Raw genomic sequence first — 23499 nt, forward strand, 5'->3', positions numbered from 1 at the left:
TTCTATAAAATTGAAGCAAATGTTTTTTTTTTTTTTTTTTTTGTTGTTTATTAAATGCTTTTATCATATCCCCACTTTTTCTTCTGCAGTCCACACACCTTCAATCTATCCTCATAGAGAACATTCCACAGGCCACTCACCATCTTGGTCACTCGTCTCTGAATCCTCTCCACTGCTTCTTTATTCCCAAGAAACCTAGGAGACAAGATTTGAGCACTGTACTAATCCAGATGCAGGCATATCAAGGCCTTATAAAGAGGAATAACTTCTTTATCTTTAATACAATAAGAATTTTGTTATTTGTCTTATCATGTGAATTTGTCCACATCTCTATATTGTAACATAGACTAGTCAGTTCTGAAAGGAAATCCAGTTGCTGATTAGCTTTGTCTCTTTTTCAAAGATTTTCTCAAAGTATTTCTGAATGACTGGGATTCATTTCCAAGCATACAGAAATACAGTTTAGCTCTCCAATAGGCCTGTGTAGCTCAGTGGAAGTAGCATTTGCATTCTGTGTGTTAGGCTGCTCAAAGTACTACTTTAGTTTGATTCTAGTTGCTGACTAGAGGAACTTTTTCTAAGCCTTTTTTCAACTGGTTCATGAGTTAGTCTATCTCTAGCACTGGGAAGCAGGTTTTTTTCTCCCAGAAACTTGTGTTTTTCATCTTGTAAACTCAAGAAAATTGACTGTAGAAAACATACCATTTCAAACAATAAACCCTGTATTAGGGACCAAGAAAAGGTGACATTTTCTCAGTCTCTTCTTCATCAGATGCCACATATAATTATAGTCTTGTGCCAGCTGTCCCCTATTGGTTACTGGTGGAGATTGAACTGCCCTCTCAGTCTCCAAAAGATGCACAGGACTAAAACACCTTGTTATTTCTTGTCTTATCATGTGAATTTAAGGGAATGCCTATAAGAGAATACAAGCTGAATCGCCTATCTCTCAGTACCTATAATCAATATTGTCTTGTATGATGCAAAACACTGTAGATGTTATATGTATTACTAACATTAGACATCAAAAATGAAAAGATAATGTGAAAAAGAAATTCATATTTATTTACAGATGTATAACGATTCATGCATTGATAACGAAGAAGCAGTAATATGATTGCTTCATGGTATCCTAGTCTATATGCTAATGAATGAATCATTATAAAATGTTTATTTTATGCTAATTAATTTTACCTAATTAATAACACTTGATTTTGTGGAGTTAGAGCCTCCATAGTTCAGTCAGTATAGATGAAGCCCTTTTGTCGGAAAGAACTGGATTAGATTCCTGTCAGTGACATGAGGAACTTTTATCTCTTCTCTTTTGACAGAACAGATAAAAGGTGAATTACAAAAGGTGAAAATCCCCTACCTCATACAGAAGTAGGGGTTTTTTTCATCCCCCAGAACAGGCAAACTGGCTGAACACATGCATCTACAGAGATGGGGCTAACCACTTTATCCTCAAGTTGCGGTTGCGAAGTCCAAGAATATTTGGAAAGATCATGTTAGGACCACTGATAAAAACATAAAATTTTATGCAGTTATTATTTAATACTGCATCTTTGTTTACATTTCTTGTGACTACGAATGGCACCATGTGCAGTCTTAAGTGTTTGTGTGCATAAATTTTAACTTTTTATAATAGATTTGTGTATATTTTATGGTAAATGTAAATGATAAAATAGACTAGTGTCTACATATATTTTATGCATGACCTAATTTTTCTTATTTTTTCGATATTCTAGGCTACATGGTTTATCTGTGAGTTTTTTCAAATTCTTGTAAATCTCCAAAAAATTTTCCAATATATTTATTGAAAAAAATCTGCCTATAAGTGGATCCATGCAGTTGAAATCTGTTCAACTGTATTTGCATACATATTTTCTAGAATGCTCCAGAAGGAAATTCCTATAATTCTCACATTTTGTTTTATTTATTTCTTTATTTTTATTTATTTTTTTATGAATTGATATTGTTTTATTTTACATTAATCCCACCTGAAGGTGGTCCATTAGCCCGTCTCTAGAGATCATAGTATTTACTAGTGGTTTCACACTGGCAACAAGTATAGTTTGTTGATCTCGCCTGTTCACTGCTCATCTGTTCAGAACATGACATTGTTATTGAGCTCATCTATTATTTAATCATAGTCTTAACCAGTGCTTTTTTTAATATTTGTTTTATGTAAAACAAGTGCTGATGTGTATTCTTTGCCAGTAGGAAAAGTTGAAAATTAAAACTATCTGCATATGTGTTAGTAAAGGTGCTGGTACACCATACCATTTTGGACCTCCCAAAAAAAAACACTGGTCTTATCTATTTGACATCTAATTTTTCTTACTCACATGTCACATTTCTGATGTGTGATAATCCATTGTTACTCATAGCAGTTGCTTTTTTTTTATCTTCTGTCCATTTATAGTTAATGGTTTTATAAATGCATGTTACTCTTGAGGTAGAATCCTTTCCATACTTTTCATATTCTTTCCAGTGACTTTTAAGCTTCCTTAAACTTCACCATATACATAGACAGCTGGATGGTACTGCACTGCATCCCTCTACCAGTCAATTTCTATATACTTAAAAAAAAACACTTAAAAGAACAAGATGCTCAATCCAGCTATAGTCAAATTTCTAGCCTTGCTCTACTAATCCAGCTATAGTCAAATTTCTAGCCTTGCTCTACATCTAAACTCAGATGCAGCATTGGCAGAATTGAACATATTCATCTTCAGTGTATCAATAGAAAATGAGAAACTGGCAGAACAATTAGAGAAGTCATAAAATGTCATAATTACTAAAACAGAAGGCAAAAACAGGTGAAAATCTCTGAAATAAGTACAACATATTTGTTTTTAATTTATATTCAGACAATGATAAATTAAAGGAAGGAGTAGCTATAGTATTCAGTACTAAGTACAGGAATCTTCTTGAGTGGCAGGCAGTGGAAAAGTTAGTCCATGTTAAAGTTGGGGAGAGGGAAAGACATGCAGAGATGTTTTTGGAAAACTTGGAGATGAGCAAAGCTAGTAATAATAATGATACCTCTTGGATTTCTATTTGGGACATGGATTAGTTACTACTAATACCATGTTCCAAGAAAGCTGTGCACAAATCACCAGAAAGAAGAGATGAGACATTGACGACATCTCCACATCAATTCAGATCAAAAAGTGTACCAGGTTTGAAATAGGAGGTGATCAGTTTTGCTTTTAAGCAGAAAATGTTTTAAAGAGAATCAGCCAATCAGCTTTCATAGACTATATACAAATAATACTCAAACAATCCCTGAAAGCTTGAATCAAAGCTGGACTCAATGGCAGGCTCTAAAGAAAACATTGTCTCATTTAAAGAGGCATATAGTGAAGTTGTTTCCACATATAGAAACATCCAAAGTAATACACAACCCCGAAAAGAAATGACCTTGTTGAAAGGTTCCCAGCATGCAAGCCTTGAGAAAATACAGAATAAATCTGTACAAAAACTAAGCTGTATGAAGGAGTAGTTAAACAAAAGCCATGGGAAAACTTTGGACCCTCTTTGGAAGAATATAGAGGATAAATGTCATGAAAGCTGCATGATATTAATGCAGCTTAAATAAATCTGTTAAGAGGTAGGATTACAAATAAGATTAACTTTAGCTATCTCTAAGTGATGCTGCATATTGTTTATGCTAAATCTAATGTTTATATGGAAGTATTTAGGGTTTTTATTTTTATGGCTTTTTCTTTGTGAGATTTATTTGATCCATAGTATTACTATATTTGATGCTTTTCGTGATTGGTAATGGGAATGAGGCATACACTATTAGAGGTGAAAGCCATATCTCTACAAAAGAGCACCTAGTCTCTTGTTTATTGCCAGGTCTCAGCAGTGCTTTCTCTGCATAGTCAATCCCATTCTTTCTAATCATTGATCTGGCAGAAGAAATGGTAGTAATTTCATTACTGGTTGGGCAGCCCTTGATATTACTCTCTATACACTATGTAGGGACACAATGCAGAGCTACCTTCTTCCTGTATTCTCAAATGTGAGAGATTATTACATTGTTTAGAGACTTCTCACTATTCTACATGTACGAAGGAGAGGGTATCAGGAAGCTTGTATCATAGAAATGGGGTATGCTGCTGGAGATAAACTTAACAGCCACTTTGCTTTATAATTATAAAATGCCTTTCACTAATGATGTTTAATGAGACTACATATGGTTAAGAAATGTAATCTCATTAAAAATTATTCATTTTTTTGTGTGCATGCATGCTTTTGTGCTTGTAATGCATTTTTGGATATAATAAAATTTTATATTAATGTGTTATTGCTTTGTTGATTATCGCATTTATATTTCATCAAAATATTATGATTTTGCTAGGATCTGTATATTGCTGTTGAGGAAGATGATGATGAAGAGGAATGTGACAAAAATGAAGACTTATTTCATGATCGCAGTGTTGTTCCAAATGAGAATGTGACACTTGCTCCAACTTACAGTGAAGAACATTTTGCAGCAAATGCTAAATCGGCTTCCACTCCTTTTTCACACATTCAGCTTGCTTCTGGAAATAGTCATGATCCCAATGGAATTACACCATCTTTTACTAATCTTGAACTTTATTCTCTTCCTGAAACAACAGAAGAAAAATTTTCCCAGGAAAGAAGTAGATGCTCTGTTAACGTAAACTCTTCCACAAGTTTTCCTTTTAGGGAAAAAACTTGTAATAATAATGCTGGGGCTGGCACAGAACTTCCAGATAGTCTCAGGTCAGAACTGTAGTGTTTAGCTATTCAAATGTTGGGGATATATATAAAAAATAAATGCAAATGTGAAATATTCTCTGAATTTGATTTGAATTAATATCTCTCATTTCCTTGAAATTCTTGGTTGTTTTCTTTCTTTCATTATTTCTGGCTTATGTTAATTTCATTAATCATACTAATTTATATTAGTTTGAACTACAAGATCATTGTTCATTGCTGTACAAATATCATGCTCCTGTCCTTCCCCCAACAATATCAGTCTGACATATGGAGTTAAAATTAATGGGAATATTGACCATGCAACTGGCCTTCACATGTATGCATGTCAGGATAGTGATCGATGTGAAGTGCATATTAAAATTGCAATTCCATTGATATTACATGGACGCATAGATATGACTTGCATGAGGAGTGATATTTAATCCACATTAGACATTGATGTGGTTAAAGGATCTTCTTCCATTACAAAAAACACATGGTTGTTTGTGCCTCCACAAATTATAATTTACTGTTCTGTATATTATGAATATATAATAATGAATATTAATGAACTTCATGTTACACTTTAATGGAATAATTTACAGCACAAAGAGAAACACTTAAACAGTAGGTTTCAATGTTTCAACCTTTTATCAGTCACAGAGACATCTTCAGGAATACAGTGTTAAAATTGTAATAATACACAAACACACAAGAAACAATAAATGGTTCTTGTGTGTTTGTGTATTACAACAAAGAGAAACACTTAAACAGTAGGTTTCAATGTTTCAACCTTTTATCAGTCACAGAGACATCTTCAGGAATACAGTGTTAAAATTGTAATAATACACAAACACACAAGAAACAATAAATGGTTCTAATTGTGAGGGAGAATATCAGGGTTATCCTGTGCATGCTGAAGGTGGAAGGATGTGCACGAGATTCCCAAAATCAAGACAATTATACAAAGAAGACGCAAAGAGTAAACTATCTTATGCTGCTGAGAAGATAATAGTAAAAATAATTATCTGAAGGGATATTAACATGCATGAGTGTCCTGCCTTCTGAAAACTACATCCCTGAATTGGTGTCATTTACAAGAACTTGGCAGAGTGAATCAGAGAAAAAATAAGTATGGCCTCATGCCAAAATACACAAAAAAAAAATGATTCTGCTAAGTAAGAATCCTCTAGGAAAAATAATGAAATGAATTCAAAGAACCAACCAAATGCCTAGTGTGTATGTGTGTGTGCCACGTGCACACACACACAGATACTCTGCCCACAGACAAACCAAAATTTTTAAAATAACTAGTATCCTGGATAGAGTGTGAAAATAGTTTTCAATAGCATAGCACTAAACATTGCTTCCTAAAATCACAAGTGTCAAAGGGGATGTAAATACACATACTCATATATTTGTTCCACCACAGTTTCATCATCCATGTGTAGTATGCTTGCTTGTGATTCTCCATAGTGAATTTTTTTGTTTGTTTGTTGGGGTGGGGGAAGCGTGGCCTCACTCCTGACACATCAAAAATGATTTTGCTACATCTATATCTGCTATTTCAAAAAATGATGAATTGTCCATCTTAAAGAAAATGACATGCCTCCAGACCTATTAATAAATGGAATAGATACTTCTACCCCCTCCCAGAGGAAAATAAAACTTAAAATAACCTGGTGTCCTGGATGGAGTAAAATTTGGCATTTTGGATATCTTTCGTGAAGTGGAAAATATGGACACTGACCGTTCACAATTCCCCTAAAGGAAAAATCAAAGAAAGATGGATGAAAGCAGATTCTCACAGAACTGGACACCAGATGTATATTTGGTTTCCATTTCTGTATTTACCAAATGTAACTAACAAAGAATTGTTGCAGAATCTGCTAAAACATGGATGATATCAAGATCTGTCTAGCATTGTCATTACGAACCTTTAAGTGGTCTTTCATTGAGTAGTGAAACACCACCACTTTGCTTGTGGAGACCTGAGGTGGCTTACTGCTATGTTTATTTTTCAGAGGGAAGGGCTCTGGTTTCTCCCTTTCTCACATGCAGTGTGGTTAGCACCCTTCTAGGGTATGCCAAATTGACTGGCATCTGTCTCCTTTTGCCTGAAAGGTACATTTGTGCATTCATCAGATCCAACATCTCATGTCAGAGTATACAAAATATTAAATCTTCTCCCTTTCCCCACCCCTATCTCATTTGATTTGCTTTGGTTCAGTTCAGTTTCTCTACTAATCCACTTTGCATTCATTTACCTTGTTTATCATTCCTCAAATTCATATAACCACTCTGGCCTATTCAGGTGCCTACCTCTGAAGGTTGAGTTTTCTGCAGTCAAAATACCCAAATAGTAAGTTTCTTGGAGATTTCAGTGCTCACAACTCAGATTGGTTTAGTTTTCCATTTCCACTGATCAAACGTGTAGATGCTGGAGTAATTTTCATTACAAATGCTAACACACAGATAGTCCATCTTCTTACCAGAAAATCAGACAACCCTTACCATTTTGCAAGCACCCTAAATCTCTTCCGAATACACTGTTTGTTAGTGCTCCTCTCCTCTTGGTAACTTAGATCACAACCTGTTCCAAGTTTCATGTACTTAGAACAACTTACAGCAATTGTTCTTGCTTGGCTATGCAGTCTTTATTCAGCTTACACCTTCCTTTCTGTTGATTGGTGATGACATGTATGTGTGTGAATATTATGGTTTTTCATTAACCATCATATACATTTTCATCAACTGCCCTTGTTTTATGAATGGGCATAGTACGCACTTATTGTAAAATAGGTGCCAGTACTCTTTTTTACTTCATAGTGTAATTCTATTTTTGGAATAAGAATAGCAATATATTAAGTATAAATTTATTATTCAAGTATATGAAAACTAAGTGAAATGTATATATGATAATTTTAATAAAAATTATATAGGAAATATAAAAAAATTAGTGTAAAATGTAGATTTAATTAAATAACTAAGCTTATTTGAAAATAAGTAAATGTGCAAAAAATCTACTGAATATTATAAATTTCTAAAGGTTTTTAATAAAATAGTTTTATTTCATATCAAAATGATTGAGGGTGTAGATAAAGATGTGCATATTAAAGATCTTAATTTATCAGCTAGTTTGAATTCCAACCTACTCTCACTACTGTATTTCAAGGGACCAAAGGAATAATTAATAAATAACATAGAATGGGTTAAACTTACATGTACATTTTTATCACTAAAATTTTTGCCCTAGTATCAAGGGCATCTTCAGTATGAATTTGAAATTCAACAATGATAAACCTGATATCAAGATTGGTGATGTTAATCTAAATAAATCCAGTACAAATCTGTAAGATTCCCTGATCAGACTGAATAACTGTTGTCATAGGTATGGTATGAAGGTCAGCAATAACAAGACAAAGACGATGAAAATAAGCAGAAGCATTGAAAATATAAACTGCATTGTGAATGGAGAACCTATAGAACAAGTAAAACATGTCAGCTACTTTGGCACGATTTTTAGTAAAAATGGTAAATTAAATATGGAAATAGACAACAGAATCAATATAGCTGGTATGGTAGGAAGTAACTGAATAAATTTATATGGAATAAGAGAGAAATTAGTCAAAACACTACATTAGCTGTATACAAGACCATGTTCAAACCAATTTTTAACTTATGGATCTCAAAACTGGATTAGAAATAAAACACTTGACCAAAGACTAGAGACCACAGATATGGGAATCCTGAGAAAGATTAGGTGCATGAACAGATGGCATCAGTGGCAATATCATATTAAAAACGAGGATATTAAGAAAGAACATTGTAAGCATACAGGAACATGTTAGCAGAGCTAATCTTAGGTGGATGGTCACTTAAACAGAATGGGAAAGGAAAGATTAGCAAAACAAGTGTTCTCTGCCAGGTTGGCAGAAAAAAGACCCAGTGGAAGGTGGACTGATATATTAAAAAGTGCCTTAAAAGATAGAAATATAAGATCTGATAATGTTGGAGTCTTGACAGGTAAGAGATTAATTTGGAGGAAAATTGTAAATAGGAAGTTAGTAATGATGTAAGTTTTTCATACAGTACTATCGTATATTGTACACCCCTTGAAGGTACATATCAGGAATTTGATGTAGATCATCAATGTCTAATTACATCAAGGTTCTAGTAAAAATGACTTTAACAAGATATTAATAACACAAAATTTAAATAAATATCCTATCTTATCCTTCTAGGACGAGTTGAGTCCCCTCCTAATGAGGGGTTACTCGTTAACTCACCTTCGATTGAAATCGTCCAGATAAAGATTCCTCCCGTCGCGACGAGAATCGAACTTAGGCCTATTCCAATCGAAGGGCGCAATGTACCGTCGTTCTTCCAGTTGCGCTGCGGAGGCACTTATTACCTATCATTGCAGGAGCACCATCAGTAGTAATAGACACAAGTTTAAAAAGCAGAAGTTTATGTTGTTTCACAAATTCATCAAATGCCGAAAAAATGTCTTCTCTCCTAGTCCTTCCCAATATTGGTATAATTTTCAAAATTTCTTCTTTACTTGAATAATCTTGAAATACCATGCGAATAAATACCATTAACTGAGCAATACCAGTGAAGTCGTTTGATTCATCAAATGTAATGAAAACGCAACACTGATGAATGTCTGACATTAACATGGCCTGGAAACTTTTCTCCGGCAATTGGAACTCTTCCTTTCGGCAATTTGAAACCTTGTCTGCAACCTAGAAGTAGTCTCTCTCTAGCGACGTCTCAAACCGAGAAGCTCCTTTCTGGAAGCGGGAAACTCCTCTCTCAAGCAACATGGATCCGGCAGTCTCTCTGACGGCGACTCTGGATCAGGCAGCCTCCTCTCTGACAGCAATTCTGGAACCGGGACCCCTTCTTGCTTCAGTCCCTTTTTATTAGGTCTCCTCTGAGACCTCGCATGAAGTTTGGCAACCCCCAAAGAATCGGCATGAGTCTTTCATCTTAAGTTTCAAGTTCGGCAAGCCTTTTTGTTCTCCTCCGCTTTCTTTTGATTGTAAGTTGCCAGCCATCGGAGATTTGTTTGAATGCTTTCTGACTGACTTCAGAGATGTTTACACTTAGAGCCTGCAAGCCTTTCTTATACATACAAGTTTCAATAACAATCTTTCTAATGCTGCCATGTACAGCTTCGGTGACAAAAACATTGCCTTTGTTTTTAACACCCAAACATATTCTTATTAAAGCAGTATATACAGTTAGCTTCAAAAGAGTTATTTACAAAAATATCTAATACAAACTATACCAAGACAAACAAAGTTTTTTTTTTTTACAATATTCACATGGGACTTAACCTAAGTAAAAAATCGATGTAATGTGCTTTGGAATATTTAATATCTAAGCTACAATCGAGTTTTTTACACCTTGCTTATAATCGTAATCGCTCGGCTTGCTGTTTGACTTCCACTGATCCAAATTAATTCATTTACCTGGACTTATAAGACAATTACTGATTTGACAATTTTAATGAAAAATAAATAAACAATAGCAATACACTTAAAGCGAACTAAAAATAATGATAAATAAAATGTTTTCAGTTTTAATTAAATTTGTAAGTAAGGAGGAATACACGAGATCGACCAAAAATCGCTCTGCGATGGACGGGTTGAACATCTCTGACCTATACCAACTAGCTACAGAGGCTTGATGAACATTTAAACTATGTTAAGCTTCTTGAACCAAAGCAATCAGGACGGAATTAAGGTTCTCCATAAAAGTAATCTCTCGGAATATTTGTAGAAGGAGAATCATGTTGAAGCTGTTGATCGTATAGGCATCACTTAACAATCGTGTTTTTTCTTTATAATCAAAGCATCGACACTCGTCTGACCAACCCTCCTTTATCCAGGCTTGGACAGCATGAGACCCCTAAGGTCTCATGACATGACACTCCATGACAGCTTTTGCTTTTCTTCCTTGCAAATCAATTATTCAGTGCCTTAAAGGGCTTACGTTCATCGTTAGATCCCGAAACATTAATGGTTGACTTCAAGAAAGCAACTGTCAGTGCTTTTTCTAACATATTTACATCAACAACTATAACAGGTTGTTTATTTCATATGCCACAAAATCTTTATTGCAAAATTGTTGCCATTGGTTTGAAGTTACACTATTAAACAGATGCTGAATTCAACATGAAAAATGCTTCACAGTATTAGCATTTTTTCCAGTGAGCGGTGTTACTAATGGATTTGTTGAATTGATGATCCACAGCAAAAAGTTTATTATTTATGCAGCATCTCTTAAATGATGCTGTGTAATTTTTAAATGATTTCATTATGTTATGTATCACTGACATTCACCTTAATAAAGATTTGCCTTTTTAATGAATTTATAATACCCTTTATCATTCATTAATTATTTACAAAAATTAATGCAAAATGTTTTACAGCATAAATGTCTTACGGCAAAAATGTCTTCACCGAATTTTTCAATAACAACGAATTTGATATGCTCCAGTGTGGACATAAGTTTATATTAAGCTGGGCCTAGTAAAGTAAAGATATCTTGTCAATAGGACAGAAAGACACTTGTGGACCAATAGATCTAAGTAATTTAGCTATATCTTCTGAGATACCTTTAACATAGGAAATAGTGACACAACAGACCACTTCTGTATCACTGTTATGATGAGAGGCAGATGACAAGGAAACTAATTATCTTGTTGACATACAATTTCATAAAGCCATTAGATCATTTTGTTTATTAATTATCATATCTTATGTCCCTAGCGTCAAGTTATTACCAAAGGAATAGGCCATCAGAGTATGTTTTCTATAGCCAAAACTCCATCCCATCAGTTCTCTTTCTCAAGTAGAATTGATGCATAGATTCCTGCTAGGATTTTTTGATGGTTTGTCATAACATTTGTTACAGTGAGTCAGTTGTATGAATATTAATGTTCATTTGATCGAATGATAAAAAAAATATATTAACTTTTAAAATATAAATGTTCTACTGAAAAACAAAAAAAATCAGCTAATGCCTTTTTATAGGGAGTAGGCGAGGCTGTTTTAGCCCTATCTAACTTTTGGAGACTGAGTGGGCACTTCAATCATCACTGGTGCCTAATCAGAGAGGGCCCAAGGCTATCACTAATTAAGCGGCACACGTGAAGAGACGACTAACACAATATATTTAATGTCTGAAATAGTGTTGGTTCACTGTTGATTTTTCTTGAGTTTATGGGAAGAAAAACCAGAGTTTCTGGGGGGAAAAAAACCCTGTTTGCTCTTGTCAGAGATTGACTAACTTAGGAAGTGGTCAAAAAAAAGGCTTAGAAAAATTTCCTCTAGTTGCGACTAGATTTGAAACCAAGTCTTCCTTTGTGCGGCCAAGTGTCGTGGTGTGCAAATGCCACATCCACTGAGCTACACGGTCTCCCGTTCTACTCTGAAATAAGTGTCAATAAATAAAGACTTCTTACCCAGATATTCAAAAAAACTGAAATAAATTAAGGTTTAGTCTCTTTCATGTTTTATTGTAATCATGTATACTTAGAAAACGTTTGTATGATGTTTTAACTTTTCGAACATTTTTCTTTATTTATGCCCCTCCGTATGAGGCACCTGTTCATGGTGGAGTGAACCCCCCCCCCCCCCCAGCTATGGTACTGGCCCCATTTCTTCCTCTTTGTTTTTTTTTTTTGTGTAGTCTTCGTTTACTATCCTATCTTCCAGCTTACTATCACTGGGATCCAATGCCTTGCTGTTGTGTTTGCCATGCAGTGCGACCCATAGACATCTGGAAAGGGGGGGGGGGGGGGGGATCTTGGTAGTCTTGCACTAATTTGGCCTCTGCTTCAGCAAGATAGGTGGTTCTGGATGGTCTAGCCAAGATCAATCGGCTAGTGGATTTCCCTGCAATGATAAAGAGTATTGTTGTAAGTCTCCTTCCCCCATGGTCTGGGAACAAGACCAAGGCTTGCTTTGGTGCTCATATAGCATCTGGGGGTAATAACATTGGTATTCCACTCCTGAGCACAGTCATTGCTTGCCATATAGTGGGTGTCCATGTGTGTAGCTCCATGGTGAGTCCTGGTGCTGAAGAAAACCCACTTAAACATGAATCCATCCTTAATCATTTCAAGGCCCTAACAAATCCCTACTTAAGTATTAATACCATTAGTACATCTTATGAATGCAAAAGTAAGAAACAAAAGACATGATATCAGCATAAATTTACCAGTTTTTCTAATCATTCATCGATGCCACAGGTGAAAAACCAATAGAGAAAATGTCACCCTTTTTCATTCAAAAGGGTATAGAAGGGTTGGCAGGTTCTTCCAAAAGTTAAACTTCTTTCTGGCAATGTCCTTTTATAAACATGTCAACAACTTTCTGAAAAACTATTCAGAGCAATATCAATGAGTGGAATACCAATAACCGTTACACCCCAAAAACTCGATTCTTCCTGTAGAGTAGTGATCTCAAAATGGGATCTCCTAGATGGTCCTGATGAGATATGTTCAGAGATGAACGATCAGGGGATGATGGCAAGTATGAGGTGCATCATGATCCACATGGATGGTCACCTGGTTCTAACCAGAAACAACATCCTTACATTTGCTACTCCTAAGCCACCAACATCTGTTAAAGCAGGGTATCTCAATTGTTCTGTTTAACTGCATATCCCTCATCCACTATGATGTCCAAACTGCCTGTCATGGCTCTGCTACCTGTGTGATGTGTTAGTAAACAGCATAATCATTCTTGCTCCTCGAAGAAGCTAAATGTGTAAACTGTCAGGAAAATCATCTGCCATACTATCATTCATATCAGAAGTGGAAAAAAAAAATCAAGATGCAAAAAGAAAGTTATTCACCATCACACCTGCTCTGAGATCCTCTTTTGCTGAGAAAGTAACAATTAAGAAAACATCAACAGCAACTCAAACATATCTATTCCACCATTTGATAATTTCACCATACCTGAATCCTTGATTGGCATTGTTTTTCTGTTGAGCTCATCAATTGCACAATGCATGGACCCATCAAAAATGGTTCCATTCAGTGAGAATCCACTTGTAAAAAAATTATGGCCAAGTTATCACTTAAAGAAAAGCCACCAGAATCTTCCACAGAAAAAAATGGATACTTCAAGTTACTTTCAACGGATACCAAACTTACCCAGTGATCCAGTCACATCTGAAGATGTATTGGATATTTTCTAGAGGGAGATGGACACTTGTCATCTGTACTTCCCAAAATCTAATGAGAAATATAAACCTAATATATTTCTCAACCACCCAGAAATCAGACAAGTCTACGAAACCTAAACAATAGGAATGTTCAATGATATCAAGCATCTGCTGCAGAAACAAGCCTTTTTTGTTTCTGTTTGCAAGAACAGAACTGGAGATGGTCCTGTGCATGATGGAGTAGGTATTCTCTATGGCAGTGATACTCTATTCAGTTCATGTTCAGCTTAATGCTGCTCTGGAAGCAGTAGCGATTTGCTGTATGTTGGATTTCTTATAATAGTATGCTCGATATATTTACAAGTGAGTTCTGAATTAAATGAAACCGAACTCGATATCCTCGTAATACAATTACCCCAGCCCATATTTCTAATAGGCGACTTTAATAGACAACTACCTTAGTAGTATCATTGGGCAAATTCTCGACAACCTTGACCTCTCCCTTGTTAATAATGGAGCAAATACCTTCTTATATATGCCTATCCATTCTTATTCAGCAATCAATCTTACAATCTGCTCCCCCTGCCTTTTTTTTCACTGCTCACTTGGAATGTTGACGAAAACCTTTTCCTCTTATCACTTGATATCTTAAATGTGTCCTCCTACATGGATGCCCATGTGGAAAATGGACCAGCCTGACTGGAATACATTTTCCCATCTTGCAAAATTTAATACTGGTGCAGTCAACCAAACAATTATTAATGAATCAGTGAAGTATGCTATATACTGTATTGTCGATGCAGCCACTGTAGTGATTTCAAAAACATCACTCTGATTTCCACTCCATCCGAAGCCTTGGTGGAACAAAGTACCTAGCAGCAAAAAAAAAAAAAAATCAAGCTAGAGCATGGGATATATTTTGTAGATATTCTACAATAACAAATTTCATAACATTTAAATGTGCTCTGGCCAAAGCATATTATGCAAGATGTCACAATCAAAAACAATTCTAGATTGATTTACATCATCGATTAATCAAACAACCAGTGCAAAAACTGTGTGGGATAAAATCCAGAAGATGAAAGGTAGATACAGAACACACTGTTTGTCTACCTTGGAACATAATCGATGTGTTGTTGCTGATCTCAAAGCTGCTATCCTCCTAATTTTTTAATTTTGAAAGAACAAGTGAAGCAGTGGCTATTGAACTGTGCAATCAGCCATTTGTTAAGGAGGAACTAAAAAATGCACTTCTCCTCTCATCTTAGTGCATTTGGCCCTGATAACATCCATTATGATAAAACACCTTCCATCATCTTCTGTGGATCTCCTTCTCTTACTATACAACAGAATATTTACAGAGGAAGAGTTTCTGGACTCTTAGCATAAGTCGATTCTCATTACTATTCCAAAGCAAGGCAAGGATCCAGCCCAAGCCAACAATTATCATCCCATTTTTCTGACTAGCTATCTTTGTAAAGTCTAGGAAAAAATGGTAAATGCAAGATTTCTCTGATACTCAGAAAGCAACAAACAACGTGGCTTTCGTAGATGCTGATCAACCTGAGACCATTTGGTCTGTTTAGAAACATGTATAAGAGACGCATCCTGGAGATATGGCATATTAAAAACCTGTTGATCATTTTCTGAAAGGCTACCTTCCTGAATTTATTAAGAACTTTCTATCCAGTCATATCCTCTAAGTCTTAGTGGGAAGCATGTTATTTCGGCCATATCAAGAAGAGGGGGGGCTTCCTCAAGGCTATCTTTAAGTGTAATCTTCTTTGTTAAAGTAAACTCAATAACTGAACAGCATCTTCCCTCAGTAGGCAGTTGCCTTTATCGATTACTTCACAATTTATTCTCACTACTCTAACATGAGGGGGTCATCGAAAGGCAAGTTCAACAAGAACTAAAAGATCATATCTCTTCATGGGTCCAGATTATCTGCAGAAAAAACTGTGTCCACTTCTGCTGGAAATACACTTCCATCCTAATCTTGATTAAGAATGGGACAAACTATTATTTTCATAGTTCCCAAGGTCAACTTTGGAACTATGAAAGTTCAAAGTGTGATTTTCTTTCTTGACTACTTGTATAATAACTATAACACTTTTTTCGAAGGTTAGTCAAGTGAGTTTTAATTTATCGTCCTACATGTTTCACCGATTTTTGCTATCAGCATCTTAAGGGAATACAATTGGTAAGCTATATGAAGGTAACAGACTTGGTTTTTAACTGACAGTTCCAATTCATACAAAATTAGTGTTGTGTGAGACAATGCACGTGTCTCGGGAACATGATTTATTTGTTGTGAGACATGATGTAATTGGCGTGAAAGTTCATTTCTTTGATGTTTAGTGATCTGATTAAAGCTTTCCAAATTTCCGGTAGGATTAGACCTTGATTCTTATTTAGGTTTCCTGTTGAACGGGCGACCGTAGAAGCCTCTTTGTAGGTTCTGGAATGGTAATTCTCTTCTTTTTAAGGCATATGATTCTTATCCCACTCAATGAGATGGCTGGTAGAGGCAAAAGTGGCAAGAAAGGCCTGAAATATCTTGTCTGTTGTTTCTGACATATTCTATGTGTTCCTTCTGTCTTGTTTTGAAGCTTCTAGAGGTCTGACCAATGTAACTAACACCACAGGAGCAAGGTATATTATATACTCCAGAGTACAGTCGCCCATTACCTCCATTTCAACTCGTCACATCATATATCCCAGAAACTTAGCATTATCCATATGCTTAAGAAAAGAGCTATACATTACACAACAGACCAAGATGACTTACAAAGGAATTAACTACAATATCCAGAGAGCTATCCTTAAATGGTTATCCAAAAAGACTCTGCAACAAGATTCTCTTTTCGGATATACCAAAAAGACAACGTGATGACACCCAATACATCAGTACTATAACTATTCCATTTGTCAGCAGCATTTTCAAAAAATTGGCTATCCTTCTAAAACCACACAATATTTAAGTAGCATTCAAGCCGGTCAATACTATTCAGAAATTTTTAAGATCACCGAAAGACGCTCATCCATTCTACACGTATTCTGGAGTATATACCTTGCTCCTGTTGTGTTAGTTACGTTGGTTAGACCTCTACAAGCTTTGAAACGAGACAGAAGGAACACGTTTCTGACACATAGGATATGTCAGAAACGATAGACAAGATATTTCAGGCCTTTCTTGCCACTTTGCCTCTACCAATCATCTCATTGAGTGGGATAAGAGTCATATGCCTTATATAGAAGAGAATTACCATTCCAGAACCTTCAAGGAGGCTGCTACGGTCGCCCGTTCAACAGGAAACCTAAATAAGAATCACGGTCTAATCCTACCAGAAATTTGGAAAGCTTTAATCAGATCACTAAACATCAAAGAAATGAACTTTCATGCCAATTACATTATGTCTCGCGACAAATAAATCATGTTCCCGAGACACATGCATTGTCTCGCACAATACTAATTTTGTATGAATTAGAACTGTCAGTTAAAAACCTAGTCTGTTACCTTCATATAGCTTACCAATTGTATTCCCTTAAGATGCTGATAGCAAAAATCGGTGAAACATGTAGGACGATAAATTAAAACTCACTTGACTAACCTTCAAAAAAAGTGTTATAGTTATTATGAAAGTTCAAGTTTTTGGAACTTATCTTTGACAGAAAGACAACTTTACACACATTTGTCATCTTCAGGATAAGTGCAGAAAAATTATTGAACATCTATCTGTACTATATCCACTACAGAATTGGTCTGATTGATGTTCAGAGCTTGATTATGGATCCCAGGTTTACAGTTCTGCAAGAGAGACCACTCTCCTGTGATTTGACCCAGTCCATCATTAGGGCATCCAATTAACTACTAGCTTTCACAAATGACCCCCCCCCCCCCTTAATCACTTAGACGCAAACATTTGTCACTCAATTATGTCCTAGAAATAGTCCCAGATCATCGTACATGGACTAGTCTCTTTTCTCTATGTTGGAAGGTCCTGTATTACACATATCAGACAGCCATCTGACTTTTTGGCATGAACATTACAGGCTTTAGAAACTATTGGCATTAGCTTTGACAACATTGCCTGAATCAAAAAAAAAAAAAAACAGCATTCCTCCATGGTAGGCTTGCACCTTATCCTGCAACCACTCACTTTGTCAACTACAGAAGTTTCACATACCCTCATCAGTCTACCTTCAGTTGTTTAATGCACACACACAGAGTAGCCTTTGATTTCCTGCTTATCTGTATTGATGGTCCAAGAGCAGAGATCTCTGTTGGCTGTATTGTTGTGTTACCAGCATTACAATCTCCAACCAGATCTTGCTCAATTGCAGTAACTACAGCAGAGTTGCATGCCATTCAGCTTGTACTTGTGCATATCAAATAAAACTTCTACCAAAAGTATATAACTCATACAGACAATTTGTTCCAGGCTATCTCCTCCCTGGTGTATAATACACACCTAGTGCTTGGTGAGGTGCTACACCTCTTGTACAAAATAGACTTAATTTTGATGTTCAGTTGTGGTGTATTCCCATCGGATTTAAGGGAAATTACATCACAGATGCAACTGCTAGATCAGCTCATACTTTTTTGACATATTGGTTGATGGTCCCTTATAATGACTACATCTAGTTTATAAAATTGAAGTTAATTGCCCAATGGCAACACTCCTGGCAGGAAGCACTGATGAACAAATTGCATGTGGTTAAACCTGAAATTAAGCATTTGTAGTTTAGTCAACATAGGAACAGAAGAGAGGAAGTTGTTCTTGCTAGGCTCCACATAGGTCACAGTGATATCACACATTTACTGAGGGCTGATGACCCATCTGTGTGTGAGAAATTACCATTAGTCATATTATGGTGGAGTGTGAGCACTTCACATAAGAGAAAAATGATGTTTTTTACTTATCTGGTTGAGCCCTATACACTCATCCATATGTTATCAGACTTGGACAGATTGCATGCATTATACAGTAATACTGAACTTTGTACATATATTTTAAACTATTCACTAATTTATCTTCTTGTAACTATTCAGTCAATTTAATTCATTAATTAAATTGACTGAATTAGTAAATATAATTTAGTTAATTTAATATAATAAAGTGTGAATTAATTTTATTTTTAGTGTTATCATGAAATGCAGTCATGAATATTTTAGTAAATCTTCATCAATTAGCTCTGCAGGATATTCAAGTGGTTTAAGAAATGACATCACAGATGCAGCTGCTAGATCAGCTCATACTTTTTCAACATACTGTTTCGTGGTCCCTTATACTGACTACATTCAGTTTATAAATGGGATGTAATTAGTATAAACTGGTGCAGTATAACCTTCGCTGTCCTTGCACCATAAAACCACAAATCAGTCTATCTTAATTTAAGTGAGCTGCTCATCGTGAAAACATATAATGAATGAATAAACTAACATATTGCACATCAATTTAACTAATAAATTAAGTTGCTGAATTATTAAATATAATTTAGTTGACAATTTAATATAATTAATGAAGTATGAATTAATTTTATATTTAGTATTATCATGGAATGCAGTCATGAATATTTCAGTAAATCTTCATCAAGTAGCTCTGCAGGATATTCAAGTGGTTTAACACCTAGCTGTCGGCATTCTTTACAGAAACTTCATTCTAAAAATCCAAGTATAGCAGTCACTGAGAATAAATCAACTGTTCGTTGTGATGTGCAAAGGTACTTTGGTATAAATTTTCTGACTTTCTTCTATGAATCAAGAATTTTTAATTGATATTTTGTTAACCGATATCTAATCGGTTTAGAAAATTAGGGGATAAACAGCCTTTGTTGTTTTATAGCCAGTAAGCGAAACTAAAGATCGATAACTACGATCTATACGTTTCATGCCGAAAAACTATCGGCGAAGGCAATTCAAAGTAAAGGTAGAGCAAGCTCCCTCACTATTCTTGATATTTTCTCATAATGTAAAACACAGCTTCTAGGAGATGTAATACTGCCATTACATTATGAGGAGAGGTCACTACCCAGACCGGTTTCAACCTTTTTTGAGGTCTCATCAGTGAGTAGGTAGACCTGGAAGATATCAAAGCTTAGTGAAAAGAACTTGCATACCTTCACTATACGAATGCCATAAAGGTGTAATTATATTTTAGTTAAGATAAAAAGTCAAATGGAATCCATTTGACTTTTTATCTTAACTAAAATCTAATCGGTTTACTAAAGCTGTTCTCACTCTACGCAGTGAGATTGTTTCAAATTCTAACATTGAAAATCTATGTAATTCCTAATAAGAAATCTAACTTATCAACTTTCTACTCTTACCATAATGTACATAAGATTCAACAAGATTAGTTTTTATATGTTGTTTATTATTTTAACGGTATAATAGAACACAGAAACTAAGTAAATAATTAATTTATTAACTTGATGCTGATATTTCGCTGGTGTTATAACCAGCATCTTCAGAGCACAAAAACACTGTTTGTCACAATACGCGAGGCTAAAACAACATGGTGTACTTAAACAAAATTGTAGCAGCAACACAAAGACTAGAGTCCTGATTTTGGCGCCCTCTATCTGAAAAAAAAAGGCTATCATATATTACTAGAGTCCTAGAAAAGTGCTAGTTTTTTCTTAATATGACTGTCTCCCAGATCTTCGGCAAGTTAATACAGCCATATTTGTTGAGATTTGGAGTGTGTTTCAGGGCTTCTGTCGCCTCTAAGAACAATCTCTCTGATTTATACGGGTTTCTGTGTAGTACTTTTGTGTTTTTCTAGTTGATCCTGTGTGCAGGGGTATCCAGAGCATGGTCTGCTAGGCCTGACTTCCCATATTGATAATTCCGGACGTATCTTTTATGTTCGCTGATGCAGATGTTCACAGTTCTTCCTGTTTGACCATAGTAGGCTTGATTGCATGAGCAGGGTACTTGGTAGCCTCCTGGATGTGATAAAGGAGGAATGCTGTCCTTGGGTGAGCGGATGAGGGTGGCTAATTTGCTACATGGTCTGAATGTAGTGCGTAGTTTATGTTTATTGAGAATTCTTGAGATCTTTTTGGATGTGCCTTTAATGTAAGGGATGGTGACTGTTTTGTTGTAGTTCTCTGTGGTGGATGGTGGGAGGGGTTTCTTAGGAGTGTTTAGTATTTTGTTTATTTTATGTGGATTGTAGCCGTTGGCCAAGAAGGTGTGGCGTAAGTGAGTCAGTTCAGCAGTAAGAGCCTTGTCATTGGAACAGATTGCTCTCGCTCTATGGGTTAGCGTTTTTAATATGCCATATTGTTGAGAAGGATGATGGTGTGATTGTTTGTGTAAGTATCTGCCTGTATGTGTGGGTTTTCTAAAAACTGAAAATGATAAGGAACCATCTGGGAGACATGTGATGAGTGTATCCAGGAAGGGCAGACAGTTGTTGGTTTCCAGTTCCATAGTAAAGTGGATTTTTGGATGTTGGCTATTTAAATGTGCTAAGAATGTTTTCAATGTCTCAGGGCCATGTGGCCAAATAGCAAGCACATCATCAACATAGCGTAGCCAAAGTGTTGGTTTGAGAGTGGCTGTATTGATTGCTTGTTTTTCCAGGTGCTCTATGTAAAAATTGGCTGGGGGGGAAAGGGGGAAGCCCATGGCTGTCCCATCAATTTGTTTGTATATTTATTAAGAAAAAACTAGCAATTTTCTAGGACTCTAGTAATATATGATAGCCTTTTTTTTTTTCAGATAGAGGGCGCCAAAATCAGGACTCTAGTCTTTGTGTTGCTGCTACAATTTTGTTTTAAGTACACCATGTTGTTTTAGTCTCGCGTATTGTGACAAACAGTGTTTTTGTGCTCTGAAGATGCTGGTTATAACACCAGCGACATATCAGCATCAAGTTAATAAATTAATTATTTACTTAGTTTGTGTGTTCTATTATACCGTTAAAATAATAAACAACATGTTCGACGAACACATAAGTCTGTCCACACGTTTAGTTTTTATAATGTAACATGCAATAATCAGTCTGCTTTAAAAATGTCACCAGTGCTATTTTAAAGGGAATCATCCTTTAGCCACCTCACTAACTAGTAAACACAATTATTTATAACAGACTGACTTACTAAAACAACTGAAAAAATGTAATGTCGCACTAGCAAATGTTATTCTAAAGGAGACTGTCTGCTATAATTGTTGTAAAAAAGAAAAGTAAATTGTTAAAATTGTTGGATATTGTCATAGCAGATCACTAAAAATTCCACTATTAAGCACTTCAAAGATAACATTTCAATTTGAAACTGAAAATTGAACTTATATTACAGTAATAGTTTTTCATTTAATGTTACCTACATAAATTAGTTCTAAACCTGCTTCATGTGTGTATTAACTTGTGATGAATTATTGTTCTTTTGAAAGAATATAGTTTTCCTATTGTACTAGAAAGTTTCCATGTTTACATTTCTAGCGTGATGTTGAACACAACAGCCCCCATTTTCTTCGTGCTTCAAAGTTGCTAAAATTATGTATCTTCAGATCGTCCCTGTTCCCTGAAAAAAAAACACAAGCCTTTTTGTTCTCTCAGAACAACTGATGTCATAATGAAATCTATTTTAAAATAAGATGCCCTGTTGATTCATAATAGTTGAATTCATAGTAACAATCGTTTATTCGTTGAGACACTTTCCAGGTAACATGGTAGCCTGCTAACATTTTGAATTGTAGCGTTTTGAAAAGCTTTTCTGTTGGCACCTTGTCGTATGCCTTTTCCATATCTGTGTAACTTAACTACAGAATCGTATTCTCATGATTTGCCAACTATTGTTTTTTTTTGTAAATTGAAAATATTATTATTATTACGTGATCTCTCCAGGGAGTCCAAAGACTCATTGAGGGAGGGCACCTACAGCTGTCTTCACCACTCAGTGCATCAACTGCAATGAACTGCAACTACTATCATCATCTACACCTACACCATTTACCACCCACCACTAGTATTTTCACAGCAATCACAAATATCCATGCCCACAGCAGGATTCGAACCCTTTTGGCTGGAGAACAGATATGCTAACTGACCAACCAGGCCAGAAAATATGATCTTGACAACTTCTTTTTGTCCTGAACCCAGCTTGTTCTTCTTCAGGTGGTTCTTCTGCAACAATTTTACTTATCCTCTTTTCAAGTATGTTTGCATATATCTTACCTAGAACACTTAGTATAGAACTCTTCTCAAATTCAGTTGTATTCCCTTTTTTATAAATAGGAACTGAGAATTCAATTCTAACCAGACTTTCTGAATTATAGTGTAGCCACTGCAAAACATTTCTTTGATATTTGAGCCTTTCTAGTCAAATATTATCTCTTCCAGCTGCCTTTATATATATTTCAGACTTTTGATAGCTTTTTTTTTTTTTTTTTACTTCAAGTATTGATATGTACTCCTGTTTGAATTTCTCTTCAATATTTACTACTGTTCTGTTGCTGCTTGTTTCATTTAACAGGTCTTCAAAGTAATTACTTCAGACATTTAGACTGTCTTCAATTTTTCATGTCACCTTTATCATCTTTGATTCCTTTAATGCTAC

The 23499-nt window shown here is 35.4% G+C and overlaps 1 protein-coding gene across 5 annotated transcripts in view; it reads left to right on the forward strand.

Annotated features, from left to right (window-relative positions):
* The window catches only part of LOC150102365 (mitotic checkpoint serine/threonine-protein kinase BUB1 beta-like), a 386807-nt gene that overhangs the window by 269166 nt on the left and 94142 nt on the right, over positions 1–23499 (forward strand). For 4 of the 5 annotated variants that reach the window (XM_090399214.1, XM_090399216.1, XM_090399218.1 and 1 more), the window contains 2 exons: positions 4373–4761; positions 19480–19653. In XM_090399214.1, coding sequence (XP_090255340.1) covers positions 4373–4761; positions 19480–19653 — 563 coding nt within the window. The remainder of the gene's footprint in view (positions 1–4372; positions 4762–19479; positions 19654–23499) is intronic. The other variant, XM_090399217.1, reaches the window with a different exon arrangement.

Source organism: Typopeltis vanoorti, chromosome 10 (genome assembly GCF_054136105.1).
Source record: "Typopeltis vanoorti isolate ZY-2024b chromosome 10, IOZ_Tvanoo_1.0, whole genome shotgun sequence".
Classification (NCBI taxonomy): Eukaryota; Metazoa; Arthropoda; class Arachnida; order Uropygi; family Thelyphonidae; genus Typopeltis; species Typopeltis vanoorti.